The sequence below is a fragment of the Chiloscyllium plagiosum genome, unplaced genomic scaffold (genome assembly GCF_037043375.1).
Source record: "Chiloscyllium plagiosum isolate Xiang-an unplaced genomic scaffold, Cpla_swu_hap1 HiC_scaffold_1, whole genome shotgun sequence".
NCBI classification, from domain to species: Eukaryota; Metazoa; Chordata; class Chondrichthyes; order Orectolobiformes; family Hemiscylliidae; genus Chiloscyllium; species Chiloscyllium plagiosum.
Window position 1 is genome coordinate 167,581,097 of NW_028270139.1, and position 17,433 is coordinate 167,598,529.

The following is a 17,433-nucleotide window of genomic DNA, read 5'->3' on the forward strand; positions in this document are numbered from 1 at the left end:
GTCACAGTTCAATGTGAGGTCATGTATAGGTCACCCTTGCAGTCAGAGTTCAGTGTGAGGTCGCGTAGAGGTCACTGTTGCGGTCACAGTTTAGTGTGAGGTCGTGTATAGGTCAGTGTTGCGGTTACAGGTCAGTGTGAGGTCATGTATAGGTCACTATTGCAGTCACAGTTCAGTGTGTGGTTGTGTATAGGTCACTGTTGCAGTCACAGTTCAGTGTGAGGTCATGTATAGGTCACTATTGCGGTCACAGTTCAGCGTGAAGTTGTGTCTTGGTCACTGATGCGGTTACAGTTCAGTGTGAGGTCATGTATAGGTCACTATTGCGGTCACAGTGCAGTGTGAGGTCGTGTATAGGTCAGTATTGCGGTCACAGTTCAGTGTGAGGTCATGTATAGGTCACTGTTGCAGTCACAGTTCAGTGTGAAGTCGTGTATAGGTCAATGTTGCGGTTACAGTTCAGTGTGAGGTCGTGTATAGGTCAGTGTGGCGTTTACAGTTCAGTGTGAGGTCATGTATAGGTCACTATGGCGGTCACAGCTCAGCGTGAGGTCGCCTTGAGATAAGGCAAGAACAGGACAGTGATTAAGGATGATCAGCCATGATCATATTGAATGGTGGTGCAGGCTCGAAGGGCGGAATGGCCTACTCCTGCACCTATTATCTATTGTGTATAGGTCACTATTGTAGTCTCAGTTCAGTGTGAGATCATGTATAGGTCATTGTTCAGTGTGAGGTCATGTAAGGTCACTATTGTGGTCACAGTTCAGTGTGAGGTCGTGTATAAGTCACTATTGCAGTCATAGTTCAGTGTGAGGTCATGTATAGGTCATTGTTCAGTGTGAGGTTGTGTAAGGTCACTATTGCGGTCACAGTTCAGTGTGAAGTCGTGTATAGGTCAGTGTTGCGGTCACAGTTCAGTGTGAGGTCGTGTATAGGTCACTATTGCGGTCACAGTTCAGTGTGAGGTCGTGTATAGGTCACTGTTCGTTGTGAGGTCGTGTATAGGTCACTATTGTGGTCACAATTCAGTGTGAGGTCGTGCATACATTACTGTTGTGGTCACAGTTCAGTGTGAAGTCGTGTATAGGTCACTGTTGCGGTCACAGTTCAGTGGGAGGTCGTGTATAGGTCACTACTGCGCTCACAGTTCAGTGTGAGGTCATGTATAGGTGCTGTGTAATTCGTGACCGCATGGATGTGTTGTGGCTGGTTTGTTAAGTGTATTCAAGGCTGCGATAAATAGATTTTTCATCAGGAATGGAATCAAGTATTATGGGGAAAGTCAGGAAAGTGGAGTTGAGGATGATCAGACCAGCCTTGATTTCAGTGAATAGCGGTACAGACTCAATGGGCTGATTGGCCTCCTTCTGCTCCAACATCTGATGATTCTATAGACTAAATTTAAGTTTTTACCATTTTCCCTGATAGCTCAATTCACTGACTGGCTACTACTGTTAATTTCTTTGAACATGACAGCGCAGTACCTTCGGCCCTCGATGATTTGTTTCTTCCTCTGATAGTTTTTATACCATTTGGAGTCTATGGAGTTAACTTTTTACTTGAGGTTTATGAAATTCCCCTTCCCTCCACAAACCACCCACAACATTGTTAATTGGATCTCATCGACAGCTTCTCTTCACTCTGATGCTAATGCCAATGCCACATGAACTGAGTGTTCTGCTCACCTCTCTGCGCATTGCATTCAATTCTTGCTCTGTTTGATCCTATGCTAATTTGCACACTGTTCAGGTAGTATGTCAAAAATTCTTAAGGACTGAATTGACAGTACCAATGTGCAAATTAGCACAGAGTTCTGTTTTGGCACTTGATTACCTTTTCAGAATCCAGGTGATAGCCCATTAGCTCTTTGCAGATTGAAGGTAGAGGCTGCACACCGCCATGTTCCTGCTGAGTGCTCCCACATTCCGATTTAGCATTGCGGCCAAAGAACTGATCATAAGAGTGTCCTTGATCCTCCATAACCAAACAGATGGTATCTCGAGAAGCCTCATCATAGATTTCCTAATTCAAAACAAATATGGACGTTGAAATACTTTCATCTCTCTGCCTCAATTCCAGTCATTTCATATGACTGCCATCAGTAATCATTATTCTTGAGCAGACAGCACGAAGCATCAGTACTGAGGTAAGCTGCACTATCGGAGGATCAGTACTGAAGGAGTGCCACACTGTCGGAGGGTCATTACGGAGGGAGTGCTGCATTGTTGGAGGGTCAGTACTGAAGGATTGCCACACTGTTGGAGGGTCATTACGGAAGGAGTGCTGCACTGTTGGAGGGTCAGTACTGACGGTGTGCTGCACTGTCCGAGAGACAGTACTGAGGGAGTGCTGCACTATCAGAGGATCAGTACTGAGGGAGTGCTGCACTGTTGGAGGGTCAGTACTGAGGGAGTGCCGCACTGTCAGAGAGTCAGTACTGTGGGAGTGCCACACAGTCAGAGGGTCAGTACTGAGGGAGTGCCTCACTGTCAGAGGGTCAGTACTGAGGGAGTGCCACACCATTGGAGGATCACTACTGTGGGAGTGCCGTACTGTCGGAGGGTCAGTATTGAGGGAGTGCCGTACTGTCAGAGAGACAGTACTGACGGAGTGCTGCACTGTCAGAGGGTCAGTACTGAAGGAGTGATGCATTGTCGGACGGTCAGTACTGAGGGAGTGCTGCACTGTCAGAGGGTCAGTACTGAGGGAGTGCCTCACTGTCAGAGGGTCAGTACTGAGGGAGTGCCTCACTGTCAGAGAGTCAGTACTGAGGGAGTGCCTCACTGTCAGAGGGTCAGTACTGAGGGAGTGCCTCACTGTCAGAGAGTCAGTACTGAGGGAGTGTCGTACTGTCAGAGGGTCAGTACTGAGGGAGTGCCTCACTGTCAGAGGGTCAGTACTGAGGGAGTGCCACACCATTGGAGGATCACTACTGTGGGAGTGCCGTACTGTCGGAGGGTCAGTATTGAGGGAGTGCCGTACTGTCAGAGAGACAGTACTGATGGAATGCTGCACTGTCAGAGGGTCAGTACTGAAGGAGTGATGCATTGTCGGACGGTCAGTACTGAGGGAATGCCGCACTGTCAGAGAGTCAGTACTGAGGGAGTGCTGCACTGTCAGAGGGTCAGTACTGAGGGAGTGCCGCACTGTCAGAGAGTCAGTACTGAGGGAGTGCCTCACTGTCAGAGGGTCAGTACTGAGGGAGTGCTGCACTGTCAGAGGGTCAGTACTGATGGAGTGCCGTACTGTCAGAGTGGAGGATGGTGGGAGTTCTACACTGTCAAATGTCAGTACTGAATGAATTCTGCATTGTTGGAAGTTCAACACTGAGGGAGCCGTGCACTGTCAGGGGGCTGTTTCTGAGGGAGTGCCGCACTGTCAGAGGATCAGTACTGTGGGAGTGATACACTGTCAGAGGGTCAATACTGGAGGAGCAATGCTCTGTTAGAGGACCAGTACTAATGGAACTCTTCACTGTCAGAGGGTCAGGCCTAGGTCAGAACCGAGGGAGTGTCTCACTGTCAGAGGGTCAGGACTGGGTCAGAACCGAGGAAGTGTCTCAGTGTCAGAGGGTCAATATTGAGGGATTGTTCCACTATCGACACGTCAGAACAGAAGGTGCAATGTAGAGGGTCAGAGGGTCAGTACTGAAGGAGTGCTGCACTGTCAGTGGGTCAGTACTGAGGGAGTGCCGTACTGTCAGAGAGTCAGTACTGAAGGAGTGCTGCACTGTCAGAGGGTCAGTACTGAAGGAGTGCTGCACTGTCAGAGAGTCAGTACTGAGGGAGTGTTGTACTGTCAGAGAGTCAGTACTGAGGGAGTGCCGTACTGTCAGAGAGTCAGTACTGAAGGAGTGCTGCACTGTCAGAGGGTCAGTACTGAGGGAGTGCCTCACTGTCAGAGAGTCAGTACTGAAGGAGTGCTGCACTGTCAGAGGGTCAGTATTGAGGGAGTGCCGTACTGTCAGAGAGTCAGTACTGAGGGAGTGCCGCACTGTCAGAAGGTCAGTACTGAAGGAGTGCTGCACTGTCAGAGGGTCAGTACTGAGGGAGTGCCGTACTGTCAGAGAGTCAGTACTGAGGGAGTGCCGCACTGTCAGAAGGTCAGTACTGAAGGAGTGCTGCACTGTCAGAGGGTCAGTACTGAGGGAGTGTCGTACTGTCAGAGAGTCAGTACTGAGGGAGTGCTACATTGTCAGAGGGTCAGTACTGATGGAGTGCCTCACTGTCAGAGAGTCCGTACTGAGGGAGTGCTGCACTTTCAGAGGGTCAGTACTGAGGGAGTGCTGCACTGTCAGAGGGTCAGTACTGAGGGAGTGTCGTACTGTCAGAGAGTCAGTACTGAGGGAGTGCTACATTGTCAGAGGGTCTGTACTGAAGGAGTGCTGCACTGTCAGAGGGTCAGTACTGAGGGAGTGCTGTACTGTCAGAGAGTCAGTACTGAGGGAGTGCTACATTGTCAAAGGGTCAATACTGTGGGAGTGCGGCACTGTCGGAGGTTCAGTACTGAGGGAGTCCTGGCGAGGCACAGCAAATATTTCCTATCCCTCACAGAGAGAGTCATGGGAACAGCAGAGGGAGTTACTGGGAGAACAGAGTGAGTCACGTTGAGAGTTGAGGGAGTCTTGGAGAGAGTCGATAGGAGTCTCAAGACAGCATTCAGTGTATGGAGTTCTGAAGGTTAGGAGCAGAGTTTTCTGAGGGTGGAGAGAAGGAGTCATGGAGAGTTGGGGCAGGGGGGTCACAGAGGGTGAAGTTAATATTGCTGAGTGGGGATCTGATGAGTGACGGATGGTGGGTCAGTCTGAACTCTGTGAGCTGCCAGAGGAAGTGGTAGAGGCTGGTACAAGTGAAACATTTAAAAGGCATCTGGATGAGTATATGAATAGGAAGGGTTAAGAGGGATATGGGCCAAATGCTGGCAAATGGGACTAGATTTATTTAGAATATCTGGTTGGCATGGATGAGTTGGACTTGAAAGGTCTGTTTCTGTGCTGAACATCTTTATGACTCTATGAATCTATAACTGTCCCAGTTCATGATAACTTCAGGTACTGAGAGGTCACTGCATACATGCTCAAAACAACAGGGCACACTGCACAATTGGACCCTCACTCTGAAGTCAAACCTCATGCCAGACCATTGTCTTTTAAAAGCAATGACAATCAGCTATGCTGAGCTAAGCCTGCAATGTGAGAGACTGTGCATATTAAGCAGCCTGCATTATACAAAACCAGTTCAAGGATCTTCAAAAGTTGAAGCAGGAATATTAGAAACAGAAGGAGGGAGGCAATGAGGGTTTGGATAAAATTCCCAAATTAAGATCTAGGTGCTGAAAGCAGGGTCTTCTATAACTTGGTGCAGCTTACACCACCAATGGGCTGCTATAATTTTAGTCTCCAGCACATCAAAGTTTAATTCCACGATCGGTTGAACTCAAGGGGAATTCTTTGAAAGTCAAACACCACATACAAATCTCACTGATATGGCTGACATCTCGTATTGGTTTTGCATACAAGTAAACGCCTTGCAGGAACATTTCTGAGGAGAGTAAAGATTTAACCACACTGCCGGGACGGAGTCACATATAACATAGACCCAGACCAGCTAAAGGTTTCAGCCACGAGATTCCTATCTCAAAAGATACCAATGAACCAGTTGGGTTTCAACAGCCCAACAACTCCATGTTCATGTTTACTGAAATTCTTTGCATTGTCAGTTCAGGAACAAAACAACGATGTAATTGTTGTTGAACAGCAACTTTGATCTGGGTCTATTCTACCTGTTCCACCTGAGTTGGTGTTGAAGTTTTCCTCACCACTGGCACTGAGCCCTGAGCCCAGGAATCGGTGAGATAAGCAACGGGTTCATCATCTTCCTGCCAGTTTGGATCCAGTGCCACGTTTCGCTCTCCTGGATCATACATCAGGCACTGCCACTCAATAATTTGCAGGATGGCATCCTTCGCCTGACTGATGGTGAATGGCAGCAGCTGAGGAAAGGACAAGGAAATGAGAAGGATCGGTATGAATGGGGCAGTGAGACAAGGGGACAGCACTTGAATTGAACGGCCCTCCAAACTCGCTGGGGTCGCTCTCACCAGACAGACACTGTAACCATCCCCTCTCCCCAGACAGACAGTGCGACCATCGCCTCTCCCCAGACACTGTGACCATTTCCTCTCCCCAGACAGACAGTGCGACTAGCCTCACACCCCAGACAGACACTGTGACCATCCTCACTCCCCAGACAGACACTGTGACCATCCCCTCTCTCCAGACAGACACTGTGACCATCCTCACTCCCCAGACAGACAGTGTGACCATTCCCTCTCCCCAGACACTGTGACCATCCTCACTCCCCAGACAGACAGTGTGACCATTTCCTCTCCCCAGACAGACACTGTGACCATCCTCACTCCCCAGACAGACAGTGTGACCATTCCCTGTCCCCAGACAGACACTGTGACCATCCTCACTCCCCAGACAGACAGTGCGACTGTCCTCACACCCCAGACAGACACTGTGACCATCCTCATTCCCCAGACAGACAGTGTGACCATTCCCTCTCCCCAGACAGACACTGTGACCATCCTCACTCCCCAGACAGACACTGTGACCATTCCCTCTCCCCAGACAGACACTGTGACCATCCCCTCTCTCCAGACAGACACTGTGACCATCCCCTCTCCCCAGACAGACAGTGCGACTGTCCTCACTTCCCAGACAGACACTGTGACCATCCTCACTCCCCAGACAGACAGTGTGACCATCCTCACACCCCAGACAGACACTGTGACCATCCCCTCTCCCCAGACAGACAGTGCGACTGTCCTCACACCCCAGACAGACACTGTGACCATCCCCCTCTCCCCAGACAGACAGTGCGACTGTCCTCACACCCCAGACAGACACTGTGACCATCCCCTCTCCCCAGACAGACACTGTGACCATTCCCTCTCCCCAGACAGACACTGTGACCATCCCCTCTCTCCAGACAGACACTGTGACCATCCCCTCTCTCCAGACAGACACTGTGACCATCCCCTCTCCCCAGACAGACAGTGCGACTGTCCGCACACCCCAGACAGACACTGTGACCATCCCCCTCTCCCCAGACAGACAGTGCGACTGTCCTCACACCCCAGGCAGACACTGTGACCATTCCCTCTCCCCAGACAGACACTGTGACCATCCTCTCTCCCCAGACAGACACTGTGACCATCCCCTCTCCCCACATAGACAGTGCGACTGTCCTCACACCCCAGACAGACACTGTGACCATTCCCTCTCCCCAGACAGACACTGTGACCATCCTCTCTCCCCAGACAGACACTGTGACCATCCCCTCTCCCCACATAGACAGTGCGACTGTCCTCACACCCCAGACAGACACTGTGACCATTCCCTCTCCCCAGACAGACACTGTGACCATCCCCTCTCCCCAGACAGACACTGTGACCATCCCCCTCTCCCCAGACAGACACTGCGACTATCCTCACTTCCCAGACAGCCACTGCGACCATTTCCTCTCCCCAGAAAGACACTGTGACCATCCCCCTCTCCCCAGACAGACACCGCGACTATCCCCCTCTCCCCAGTTACTGCAACCATTCCCAATCCCAGACAGACACTGTGACCATCCTCCATTCCCCAGAAAGACACTGCGACCATCCCCCTCTCCCCAGTTACTGTAACCATTCCCAATCCCTGACAGACACTGTGACCATCCTCACTCCCCGGACAGACATTGCGACAGTCTCCTCTCTCCAATGCGACTATCCCCACTTCATCAACACGTGGTCTAACCATCCCCTCTCCCTAGACAGGCACTGCGAATATCCTCACTCCACAGCCAAACATTGGGACCATTCTCCATTAGTTTGAAAGTCACTGGGTTCCTCCAAACATCAAATCACTATCACCGCCACACCCCCTTCTATACCACCAAGTCCCTTAACACCATCCTGCACCTCGCAGATTATCCCACAGGGACTATCCATTAGGCACATTAACACCGTGACCCGCGCTCACCCTAGCCTCCATCAGCCTTACCTGTTTTTCAATGTATACTCTGTAACAACCATCCAATACTTGATTCACAATGTCATCGATGATGTCCCCAATTTGACATTCTGCATCTTCAGTGCTAACCATAGAGAGCCAGTCATTTTCCGTGAAGCGACCAGGTATGATTTCTACCACAGACGCTGGAGTGCTCACAGCTGCTGACACGGTCCGGCCTTTCTCTAGACGAGACCTCTGTGCCGCAGAACGTGACATCGTTCCCTTTGTTTGAAAGAATAAAAAATTTGTTTAAAAACCTCCAAGAATGCTTCAATGTCCACACACATCGACTTTTCCATTTATTCAGTGAGATCTGATAATGCTCAGATCCTGCTTTTCCCCAATAACCGTTGTTGCGTTCCAGCAAAACCTCACTGAATAGAAATAATGCGCCCCATGGGAAAAGTAAGGTTAGGGGCAGACCACCAAAAACAAAACTCTCACGATCGCTCAAAAATCACCCAAAAGTCTAACACAAAGTATAGCACAGCCTGAATGAAGGTTCAAATCATATTTATTAACAAAACAGAAGTAAATTTACATAGTACATTTTAAAAAATCTCAGAAAGCTGCTCTCTGTACAGTACCTCTCACAGAAAGCTGCTCTGTTGGCAGCTGACATTAGAGGCTGCACACAATGAAGCTCGTGAACCAATCCCTTCTGGAACCACACTACTGCAAACAGAGGTAAGCATTCTCCAAAATACCGTTCCCAGTTCTTCGGTAAAGGTATAGCCAAATCGCGCTGACGAAACAAGCGTTATCCCAGAATTACCTGCAGCTCAGCCTTGAATATGCTTAATGACTCCACTTCAACAGCCCTCTGCAACAAGGAACTCCACAGGTTCACTCCCCCTCTGAGAGAAGAAATCCTGCTGTCTTCATTGTGTGACTCCTTATTCTGAGATTACACCCTCTGCTCCTAGACTGTCCCACAAGGGGAAACCTTTCTACTCTGACAGTCCCTCCATATGTGACATTAGTCTAGTGAACCTTCTCTGGGCTGCCTCTAATGCTAGTATGGAGAAAGTGAGGTCTGCAGATGCTGGAGATCAGAGATGGAAATGTGTTGCTGGAAAAGCGCAGCCCTGAAGAAGGGCTAATGCCCGAAACGTCGATTCTCCTGTTCCCTAGATGCTGCCTGACCTGCAGCGCTTTTCCAGCAACACATTTCCATCTCTAATGCTAGTATACCATTCCTTAAATATGGGATCCTAAACTGTTCACAGTATTCCAACGGTGGGTCCAAAATGAGACAGTATAGGTTTAAGATGAGAGTGGCAAGATTTAACAAAGACCTGAAGGGGTAGGGGCAACTTTTTCAGGCAGAGGGTGGTGAGTATGTGGAACAAGGTGCCAGAGGGAATGGTGGATACAGGAACAATTTCATTATTTAAAAGACATTTGCATAGGTACAAGAATAGGCAAATGTAACTACTTCAGTTTAGGAAACCTGATTGGTATGGATGAGTTGGACCAAAGGGCCTGTGCCCATGCTGTATGACTCTAGTGCTTTCTATCGCTTTAGCAAAACTACATTTTTATACGCTTTGCCCTTAAAATAAAAGCCAACATTACATTTGTCTTCCCTCTTTGCCCATTTCCCTTTGATGTCTTTGTAATTTATGTGAATGAGAGCATTTTCTTTATAAGCAATTGTGGGACGTGGTGGTTGCTAACTAGGCCAGCATTTATTACCCATCCCTAGTTGCCCTTGAGAAGGTGGTGGTGAGCTGCCTTCTTGAACTGCAGCAGTCCACATGCTGTAGGTAGATCCACAATGCCCATAGGGAAGGTTTGCAGGGTGGATGAGCAAACTGGTCAAAGCATCTTATTCAAGTCAGTGTGGGGCGTGGGGTCTGTATTAAAAATGAATGAAATTGTAGTATATGGCAGTATAGTTAGAAGGTTACTGTTCTCTGTAGCTGCATGTTGGTTCAGGTTTCTGCTGGTGTTACGAATCTAGTAACAATGAGGTTGATTTGGTTTAGTGTGCAGTCCTTGTGTCACTGCTGAGCCCCTCTCTACCCCAGGTATTGCTTCCCTCTGGAGTATCACCTTCTCTCTACCCCAGGTATTGTCCACTGTCATAGGGTCTGTTTCCAAGCTGTATGACTCTTCGGTCCAAATCCTCCATGTTGACCAAGTTTTCATAAACTCAACTAGTCCCATTTGCCTGCATTTGTTCCATATCACTCTGAACCTTTCCTATTCATGTACCTGTCCAAATGTATTTTAAAGGCAGTAACTGCTTGCGTCTACCATTTCCTCTGGCAGTCATCTAGGTATTACTCAACTCTCTGCCCCTCTCTCCCGGGAAATTGCTCATACTCTCATTCAGATAATGCACCTTCGCCCCCCAAATTTGCCAATGGAGTATGATCCCACTCTCCCCACCTAGTATTGTTCCTTCTTTTCACTGGTATTGGCTCACTCTTCTCCACCACCCTCCCAGGAAGCGCACCCTCCTCTCCACTGGGTGTTGTCCCTACAAACCAATGAACTGCGGATGCTGAACATCTCAAACAAAAACAGAAATTGCTGGAGAAACTCAGCAGCTCTGGCAGTATCTGAGGGAAGAAAGCAGAGTTAATGTTTAATGTTTCAAGTTAACTCTGCTTTCTTTCAAGTTAACTTTGCTCGCGTCACTCAGAAGGGTTTAAACTGCTGTGGTGGGGGGATGGGAATCAGAGCATAGAACATAGAACATAGAACATAGAAGAATACAGCGCAGTACAGGCCCTTTGGCCCTCGATGTTGCGCCGATCCAAGCCCACCTAACCTATACTAACCCACTATCCTCCATATACCTATCCAATGCCCGCTTAAATGCCCATAAAGAGGGAGAGTCCACCACTGCTGTAGGTCAGCAAGTGAAACGACTGAGATGTTAGAGACTAAGCTCAATAAGGCTAAGAGGAAGAACAGACAGGTAGTGTAGTGGACCATGGAGTTCAGGTTTCACAGTTCTCTGCAAGTGGAGTTACATGTGACCGGGGCAGTGAAGGAGGCTTTTGACACACTGGCCTTCATCAGTCAGGGCATTGAGTATAGAAGTTGGGAAGTTATGATACAGTTATACAGGATATTGGTGAGGCGGCCCTTGATGACCTTGTTATAAGAAGGATGTTATTAAACTGGAAAAGGGTGCATAAGAAATTTTCAAGGATGTTGCCTGGACTCAATGGTCTGAGTTAAATGGAGAGGTTGAACAAGTTAGGACTTTTTTCTTTACAGCATAGGAGACTGAGGAGGGACCTTAGAGAGGCGAATAAGATCATGAGAGGCATGGATAGAGTGAATCCACTCAATCTTTTTCCCAAGGTTGGGAATCACAGAATATAGGGCATCAGTCTAAGGTTAGAGAAAAGAATAAAAGCGAACCTTAGGGGCATTGTTTTTAAACAGAGGGTGGTATGCACATGGAATGACCTGCTAGCAGAAGTGGTTGAGGTGGGTATATTAACAACATTTAAAAGACAAATACATGGATTAGAAGGATATGGGCCAAGTGCAGGGAAATGAGGTTAGCATGGACGGATATTTTGGTTGGCATGGACCAGTTTGGGCCAAAGGCTCTGTCTCCATGCTGTAGGACTCTTTGCCCCTTCCCATCACTCTCAGGTACCCCTTGTCCTCACTTTTCTCCCCACCAGCCTCCACATTCAAAGGATCATTCTCCACCATTTCAGACAGCTCCAGCATTCCGCCACAACCAAACACATTTTCCCCACACTCCCCCTGTCTGCATTTGAAGGGATCATTCTCTCTGGGACACCTGAGTCCATTCCACAATCACCAACGCCACCAGTCTCCTTTCCAATTCCCCAACCCTTCACCTCCTCCCTTTTGCAAGGGCCTAAACAGTCTTTCCAGGTGAAGCAGCGTTTCACCCGAACCTCCTCTAATCTTCTGTATTGTATTTGCTGCACCCAATGTGGCCTACTCTACATTGGAGCAACCAAACACAGACTGGGTGATGGCTTTGCAGAACACTTCTGGTCTGTGTGCAACCAGGACCCTGACCTTCCTATTTATGTCATTTTAACATAGTGTCCTAGTCACATACACACTTGTCTGTCCTCAGCATGCTGCAGTGTTCCAGTGAATCACAGTGCAAACTGAAGGAACAATATCTCATCTTCAGACTAGGCACTTTACAGCCTTCTGGACTTAATACTGAGTTCAACACCTTCAGGTTGTGAACCCACTCCCGTTTCTTCCCATTCTTTTAGCTTTACTTGTTATATTCTTTGTCACCATGTCCTCTCTCCGCTCCCCACCAACCCAGTGGGACTGTCTTCTCTTTCCAGTCTGGCACTTCCACACACCAGTGTTCTGCCATTCTCACATTCTGATCACTTAATCAGAACTATCAACATCTTTACTCTACCAGCATTCTACACCTACCACTGCCACACTCCGCAACCCCACCCGCCAACTACAGCAAAAACAGCATATCAAATATACTATAAATGCTGCCCACTTAGCTCTGATGAAGAGTCATCTTGATTTGAAATGTTAGCTTGCTCTTTCTCCACGGATGCTGTCTGACCCGCTGTGATCTCCAGCATTTGTTATTTTCAGTCAGGTTGTTAAGGTGGCTGATTTTAACTTAGAGAGTCATAGAGGTGTACAGCATCTGTCCAACCTCTGTCCTTCTGTCCAACCTGTCCATGCTGACCAGATATCCTAACCTAATCTAGTCCCATTTGCCAGCACTTGGCCAATATTCCTCTAAACCTTTGCTATTCAAATACCCACTCAGATGCCTCTTAAATGTTGCAATTGTACCAGCCTCCACTACTTCCTCTGGCAGCTCATTCCATACACGCACTGGGTCCTTGGTGCTGTGAGGCAGCAGTGCAGCCCCTTTGGTGGATGGTGACTTTAAAGAGGGGTATGTGGATATACTGGGTCATATCAAAATAAAAAAAGTGTTGGGTATTTTGAAAAACACTAAGGTAGACTCATCCCCAGGACCTGATGGGATCTGTCGCAGAATATTGAGGGAGGCTAGGGAGAAAATTGCTGAGGCTTTGTGTCAAATATTTGCAATCTTTAAATCACAAGAGAGATGCCAGAGGACTGGAGATTAGCCAATGGTGTTCCTTTTTTTAAAGAAGGGCGACAGGGATAATCTTGAAGTTACAGGCTGACGAGCCTTATATCAGTGGTAGGGATGTTATTGGGCAAGATTCTTAGGGATAGGATTTACTCACGTTTGGAAGATTATGGACTTATTCGCAATAGGTAGCATGGCTTTGTATGGGGAAGGTCGTGTCTCCTAAACTTGATTGAGATTTTTGAAAATGTAACAAAGATGATTGATGAGAGCACGGTAGTGGATCTCGTCTACAAGGATTTTAGTAAGGCCTTTGACAAGGTCCCTCCCGGCAGGCTGATGCAGAAAGTGAAGTCACCTGGGATCCACAGTGAACTGGTAAGATAAATACAGAACTTGGTCAGAGATTAACAGTGGAAGGAGATCTGTGACCAGCGATGTTTTTCATGAATCAGTGCTGGATCCCTGTTATATGATGTATACATCATTTAGAAGAAAATGTAAAGTTTCCATATAACACAATGCTTGGGGTGCGGCGGGGGAGTGGCTGCAGATAGTGAGGATGGATTGAAAGAGAGTACAACAGGATATAAATAGGTTGCAGATTTGGGCATTATTTGATCCAATGTTTAAGAGGTATATTGACAGATATATGAATAGGCTGGGCATAGCAGGAGGTAAAAACAAGGTAAAAACAATGACTGCAGATGCTGGAAACCAGATTCTGGATCAGTGGTGCTGGAAGAGCACAGCAATTCAGGCAGCATCCGAGGACAGGCAAAATCGACGTTTCGGGCAAAAGCCCTTCATCAGGAATAAAGGCAGAGAGCCTGAAGCTCTCTGCCTTTATTCCTGATGAAGGGCTTTTGCCCGAAACGTCGATTTTGCCTGTCCTCGGATGCTGCCTGAATTGCTGTGCTCTTCCAGCACCACTGGGCATAGCAGGATACAGGCCACGTAGAGGCATTTGGTTTTTAATTTAGAAAGGTGCTACGTTGGTGCAGATTTTGTGGTCTGGAGGGCCTATTCCTGTGCTTTACTGTTCTTTATTTCAGATGTTGCCAGACCTGCTGAGTTTCTCCAATTGCAGTGTCTGTGGGTGTTGCCCCCCTGCGAGTACTCATGTGCGTACCACACACACCTTCCGCCCCTCACTTCATTGATAATGCCCCATCATCACACCAGCCTATACCCCCAAGAACTGCCCTCTCCGCTCTCTCTCTCACGCTTGTATTTTTCCCACCTCTTCTCTCCCTCTTGTATTGGCCCTCTTCTCACTCTCTTTCTCTCTATTTAGAAACAGTGTGGTACATACCGCAGAGATAGAGAGAGGGTAAATATCCTTGAGAGAAGTGAGTAATAGACACCTCTGACACCTCCCTCCCCTTCCTGGACCTCTCCACCTCCAACAACGACGACCGACTTAATACTGACATTTTTTTACCATCCCACCGACTCCCACAGCTACCTGGATTACGCCTTTTCCCACCCTACCTCTTGCAAAAATGCTATCCCGTATTCCCAATTCTTCCACTTCCACTGTATCTGCTTCCAGGAGGACCAGTTCCACCACAGAACACACCTGATGGCCTCCTTCTTTACAGATTGCAATTTCCCTTCCTATGTGGTTAAAGATGCCCTCCAATGCATCTCATCCACATCCCGCACCTCCGTCCTCAAACCCCACCCCTCCAACCGTAACAAGGACAGAACCCCCTTGGTCCTCACCTTCCATCCTACCAACCTTCGCATTAACCGCATCCTCCGCCAACATTTCTGTCACCTCCAAACAGACCCCACCACCAGGGATACATTTCCCTCCCTACCCCAGGACCTGTATGTCCTCGGCAGAGTGGGAGGGGGAGTTGAAATGTTGGGCCACGGGGCAGTGTGGTTGATTGGCGCGGGTGTCCCGGAGATGTTCCCTAAAGTGCTCTGCTAGGAGGCGCCCAGTCTTCCCAATGCAGAGGAGACTGCATCGGGAGCAACGGATACAATAAATGATATTAGTGGATGTGCAAGTAAAACTTTGATGGATGTGGAAGGCTCCTTTAGGGCCTTTGGATAGAGGTAAGGGAGGAGGTGTGGGCGCAGGTTTTACAGTTCCTGCGGTGCAGGAGAAAGTGCCAGGATGGGAGGGTGAGTTGTAGGGGGGCGTGGACCTGACCAGGTAGTCACGGAGGGAACGGCCTTTGCGGAAAGGGGTGGGGAGAGAAATGTATCCCTGGTGGTGGGGTCTGTTTGGAGGTGGCGGAAATGTCGGCGGATGATTTGGTTTATGCAAAGGTTGGTAGGGTGGAAGGTGAGCATCAGGGGCGTTCTGTCCTTGTTATGGTTGGAGGGGTGGGATCTGAGGGCGGAGGTGCGGGATGTAGACGAGATGCGTTGAAGGGCATCTTTAACCACGTGGGAAGGGAAATTGCGATCTCTAAAGAAGGATGCCATCTGGTGTGTTCTGTGGTGGACTGGTCCTCCTGGGAGCAGATCCGGCGGAGGCGGAGGAATTGGGAATACGGGATGGCATTTTTGCAAGAGGTAGGGTGGGAAGAGGTGTAATCCAGGTAGCTGTGGGAGGCGGTGGGTTTGTAAAAATTGTCAGTGTCAAGTCGGTCGTCATTAATGGGAATTTACATCTCTATCTATTTGTGGTATTTACACCACCCTCACTCTCTGGGGGTGTTTACCACTCTCTCTACAAGAGGGCACTTACCCCTCTATCTCTGGGGATATTTACCTCTCTAAGAGGTATTTAGCCCTTTTTATCTGTGGGAGTATATTCCATCTCTCTATCAATAAGGGGGTAATTAACCCCTCTCCTGTTCACAATGGTTGTATTTACACCCCTCTATCTATAAGAGAGTATTTACCCCTCTTTAAGCCTCAGGATATTTACCCCTCTATTTGTAAGAGGTATTTACTCCCATCTCTCAATCTCTGGTGTACTTACCCCTCATCACTATTAAGAGTAGATACACCCCTCTTTAACTTTGGGTGTATTTATCCCTCTGTAACTCTGGGACATTTACCCCTTGCTATCTCTGGAGTATTTACCACTCTCCATCTATAATTAGTACTTTACTCCTCTCTATCTCTGGGCTTTTTACCTGTCTCTCCAATATCTGGAGAATTGATACCCTCTAAGTCTGGAGTATTTACCCCTCTCTCTATAAGGGTTTTTTTATTCCTCTCTCTCTGGAATATTTAGCCTCTCTTTCCCTGGTGTAATTACCCCCTCTCTCTCTGGGGTATTTACCTTCTCTCTTTCTCTGGGGTATTTACCTCTCTCTCAGGTATTTAGGTTATTTATGTGGGGTATTTAGTCCTCTCTTTCCCTCTTTCTGGGGTATTTACCCTCGATCTCCTTATCTCTCTCTCTCTCTCTCTCTGAGGTATTTACCCCCATCACTCTGAGGTATTTATCCCTCTATCTCTTTCTCACTCTCTGGGTTATTTATCTTCTATCTCTGGGGTATTTACTTCCTTCCTCTCTAGTGTATTTACCCGCTCTCTGTATCACTGGGGTATTTACCCCCCATCTCTATCTATCTGGGTTATTTATCCTCTGAGGTATTTACCACCTCTCTCTCTATCTCTGGGGTATTTACCCCTCTATTCTGGATCAGTGGTGCTGGAAGAGCACAGCAATTCAGGCAGCATCCGAAAAGTGAATTGCTGTGCTCTTCCAGCACCACTGATCCAGAATCTGGTTTCCAGCATCTGCAGTCATTGTTTTTACCTCGTTGATATTTACCCCTCTATCTGTGGGGTATTTACCCCCAGAACTCTGGAGTATTTACCACCATTTCTTTCTCTCTGGGTTATTTATCCTCTATCTCTGGGGTATTTACTCTCCCCCCCCCTACCTCTGGAGTATTTACCCCTCTCTATCTCTGGGGTATTTACCTTTCATCTCTGGGGCATTTACCCATACCTCTTTCTGTCTCTGGGTTATTTATCCTCTGGTAAGTAACCTCTCTCCCTATCTCTGGGGTAGTTACCCCTCTATCTTTGGGGTATTTACCCTCTATCTCCTTATATCTCTCTCTGGGGTATTTACCCTGTTCTCTCTGCAGTATTTACCCCCTCTCTCTCTCTCTCTCTGGAGTATTTACCCCTCTCTCTGTGTAGTATTTACCACCTCTCTCTCTGGGGTACTTACCCCCTGTTGTGGTTCTGTTCGCCGAGCTGGGAATTTGTGTTGCAGACGTTTCGTCCCCTGTCTAGGTGACATCCTCAGTGCTTGGGAGCCTCCTGTGAAGCGCTTCTGTGATCTTTCCTCCGGCATTTATAGTGGTCTGTC

General features: G+C 48.1%; 1 protein-coding gene across 4 annotated transcripts in view; it reads right to left on the reverse strand.

The window, feature by feature from the left end:
- Window positions 1–17,433, reverse strand: part of LOC148152264 (uncharacterized protein C2orf81 homolog) — a 33,640-nt gene extending 16,207 nt beyond the window's left edge. The window contains exons 1-4 of one of the 4 annotated variants that reach the window (XM_087997049.1): window positions 17,293–17,433; window positions 8,057–8,290; window positions 5,821–5,994; window positions 1,837–2,025 (exon numbers count right to left, since the gene is read on the reverse strand). In XM_087997049.1, the coding sequence (XP_087853175.1) occupies window positions 1,837–2,025; window positions 5,821–5,994; window positions 8,057–8,290; window positions 17,293–17,418 (723 nt within the window). In that variant the 5' untranslated portion in view covers window positions 17,419–17,433. Of the gene's footprint in view, window positions 1–1,836; window positions 2,026–5,784; window positions 5,995–8,056; window positions 8,291–8,843; window positions 8,994–17,292 lie in introns of those variants that run through there. The other 3 variants (XM_087997010.1, XM_087997091.1, XM_087997133.1) reach the window with 3 other exon arrangements.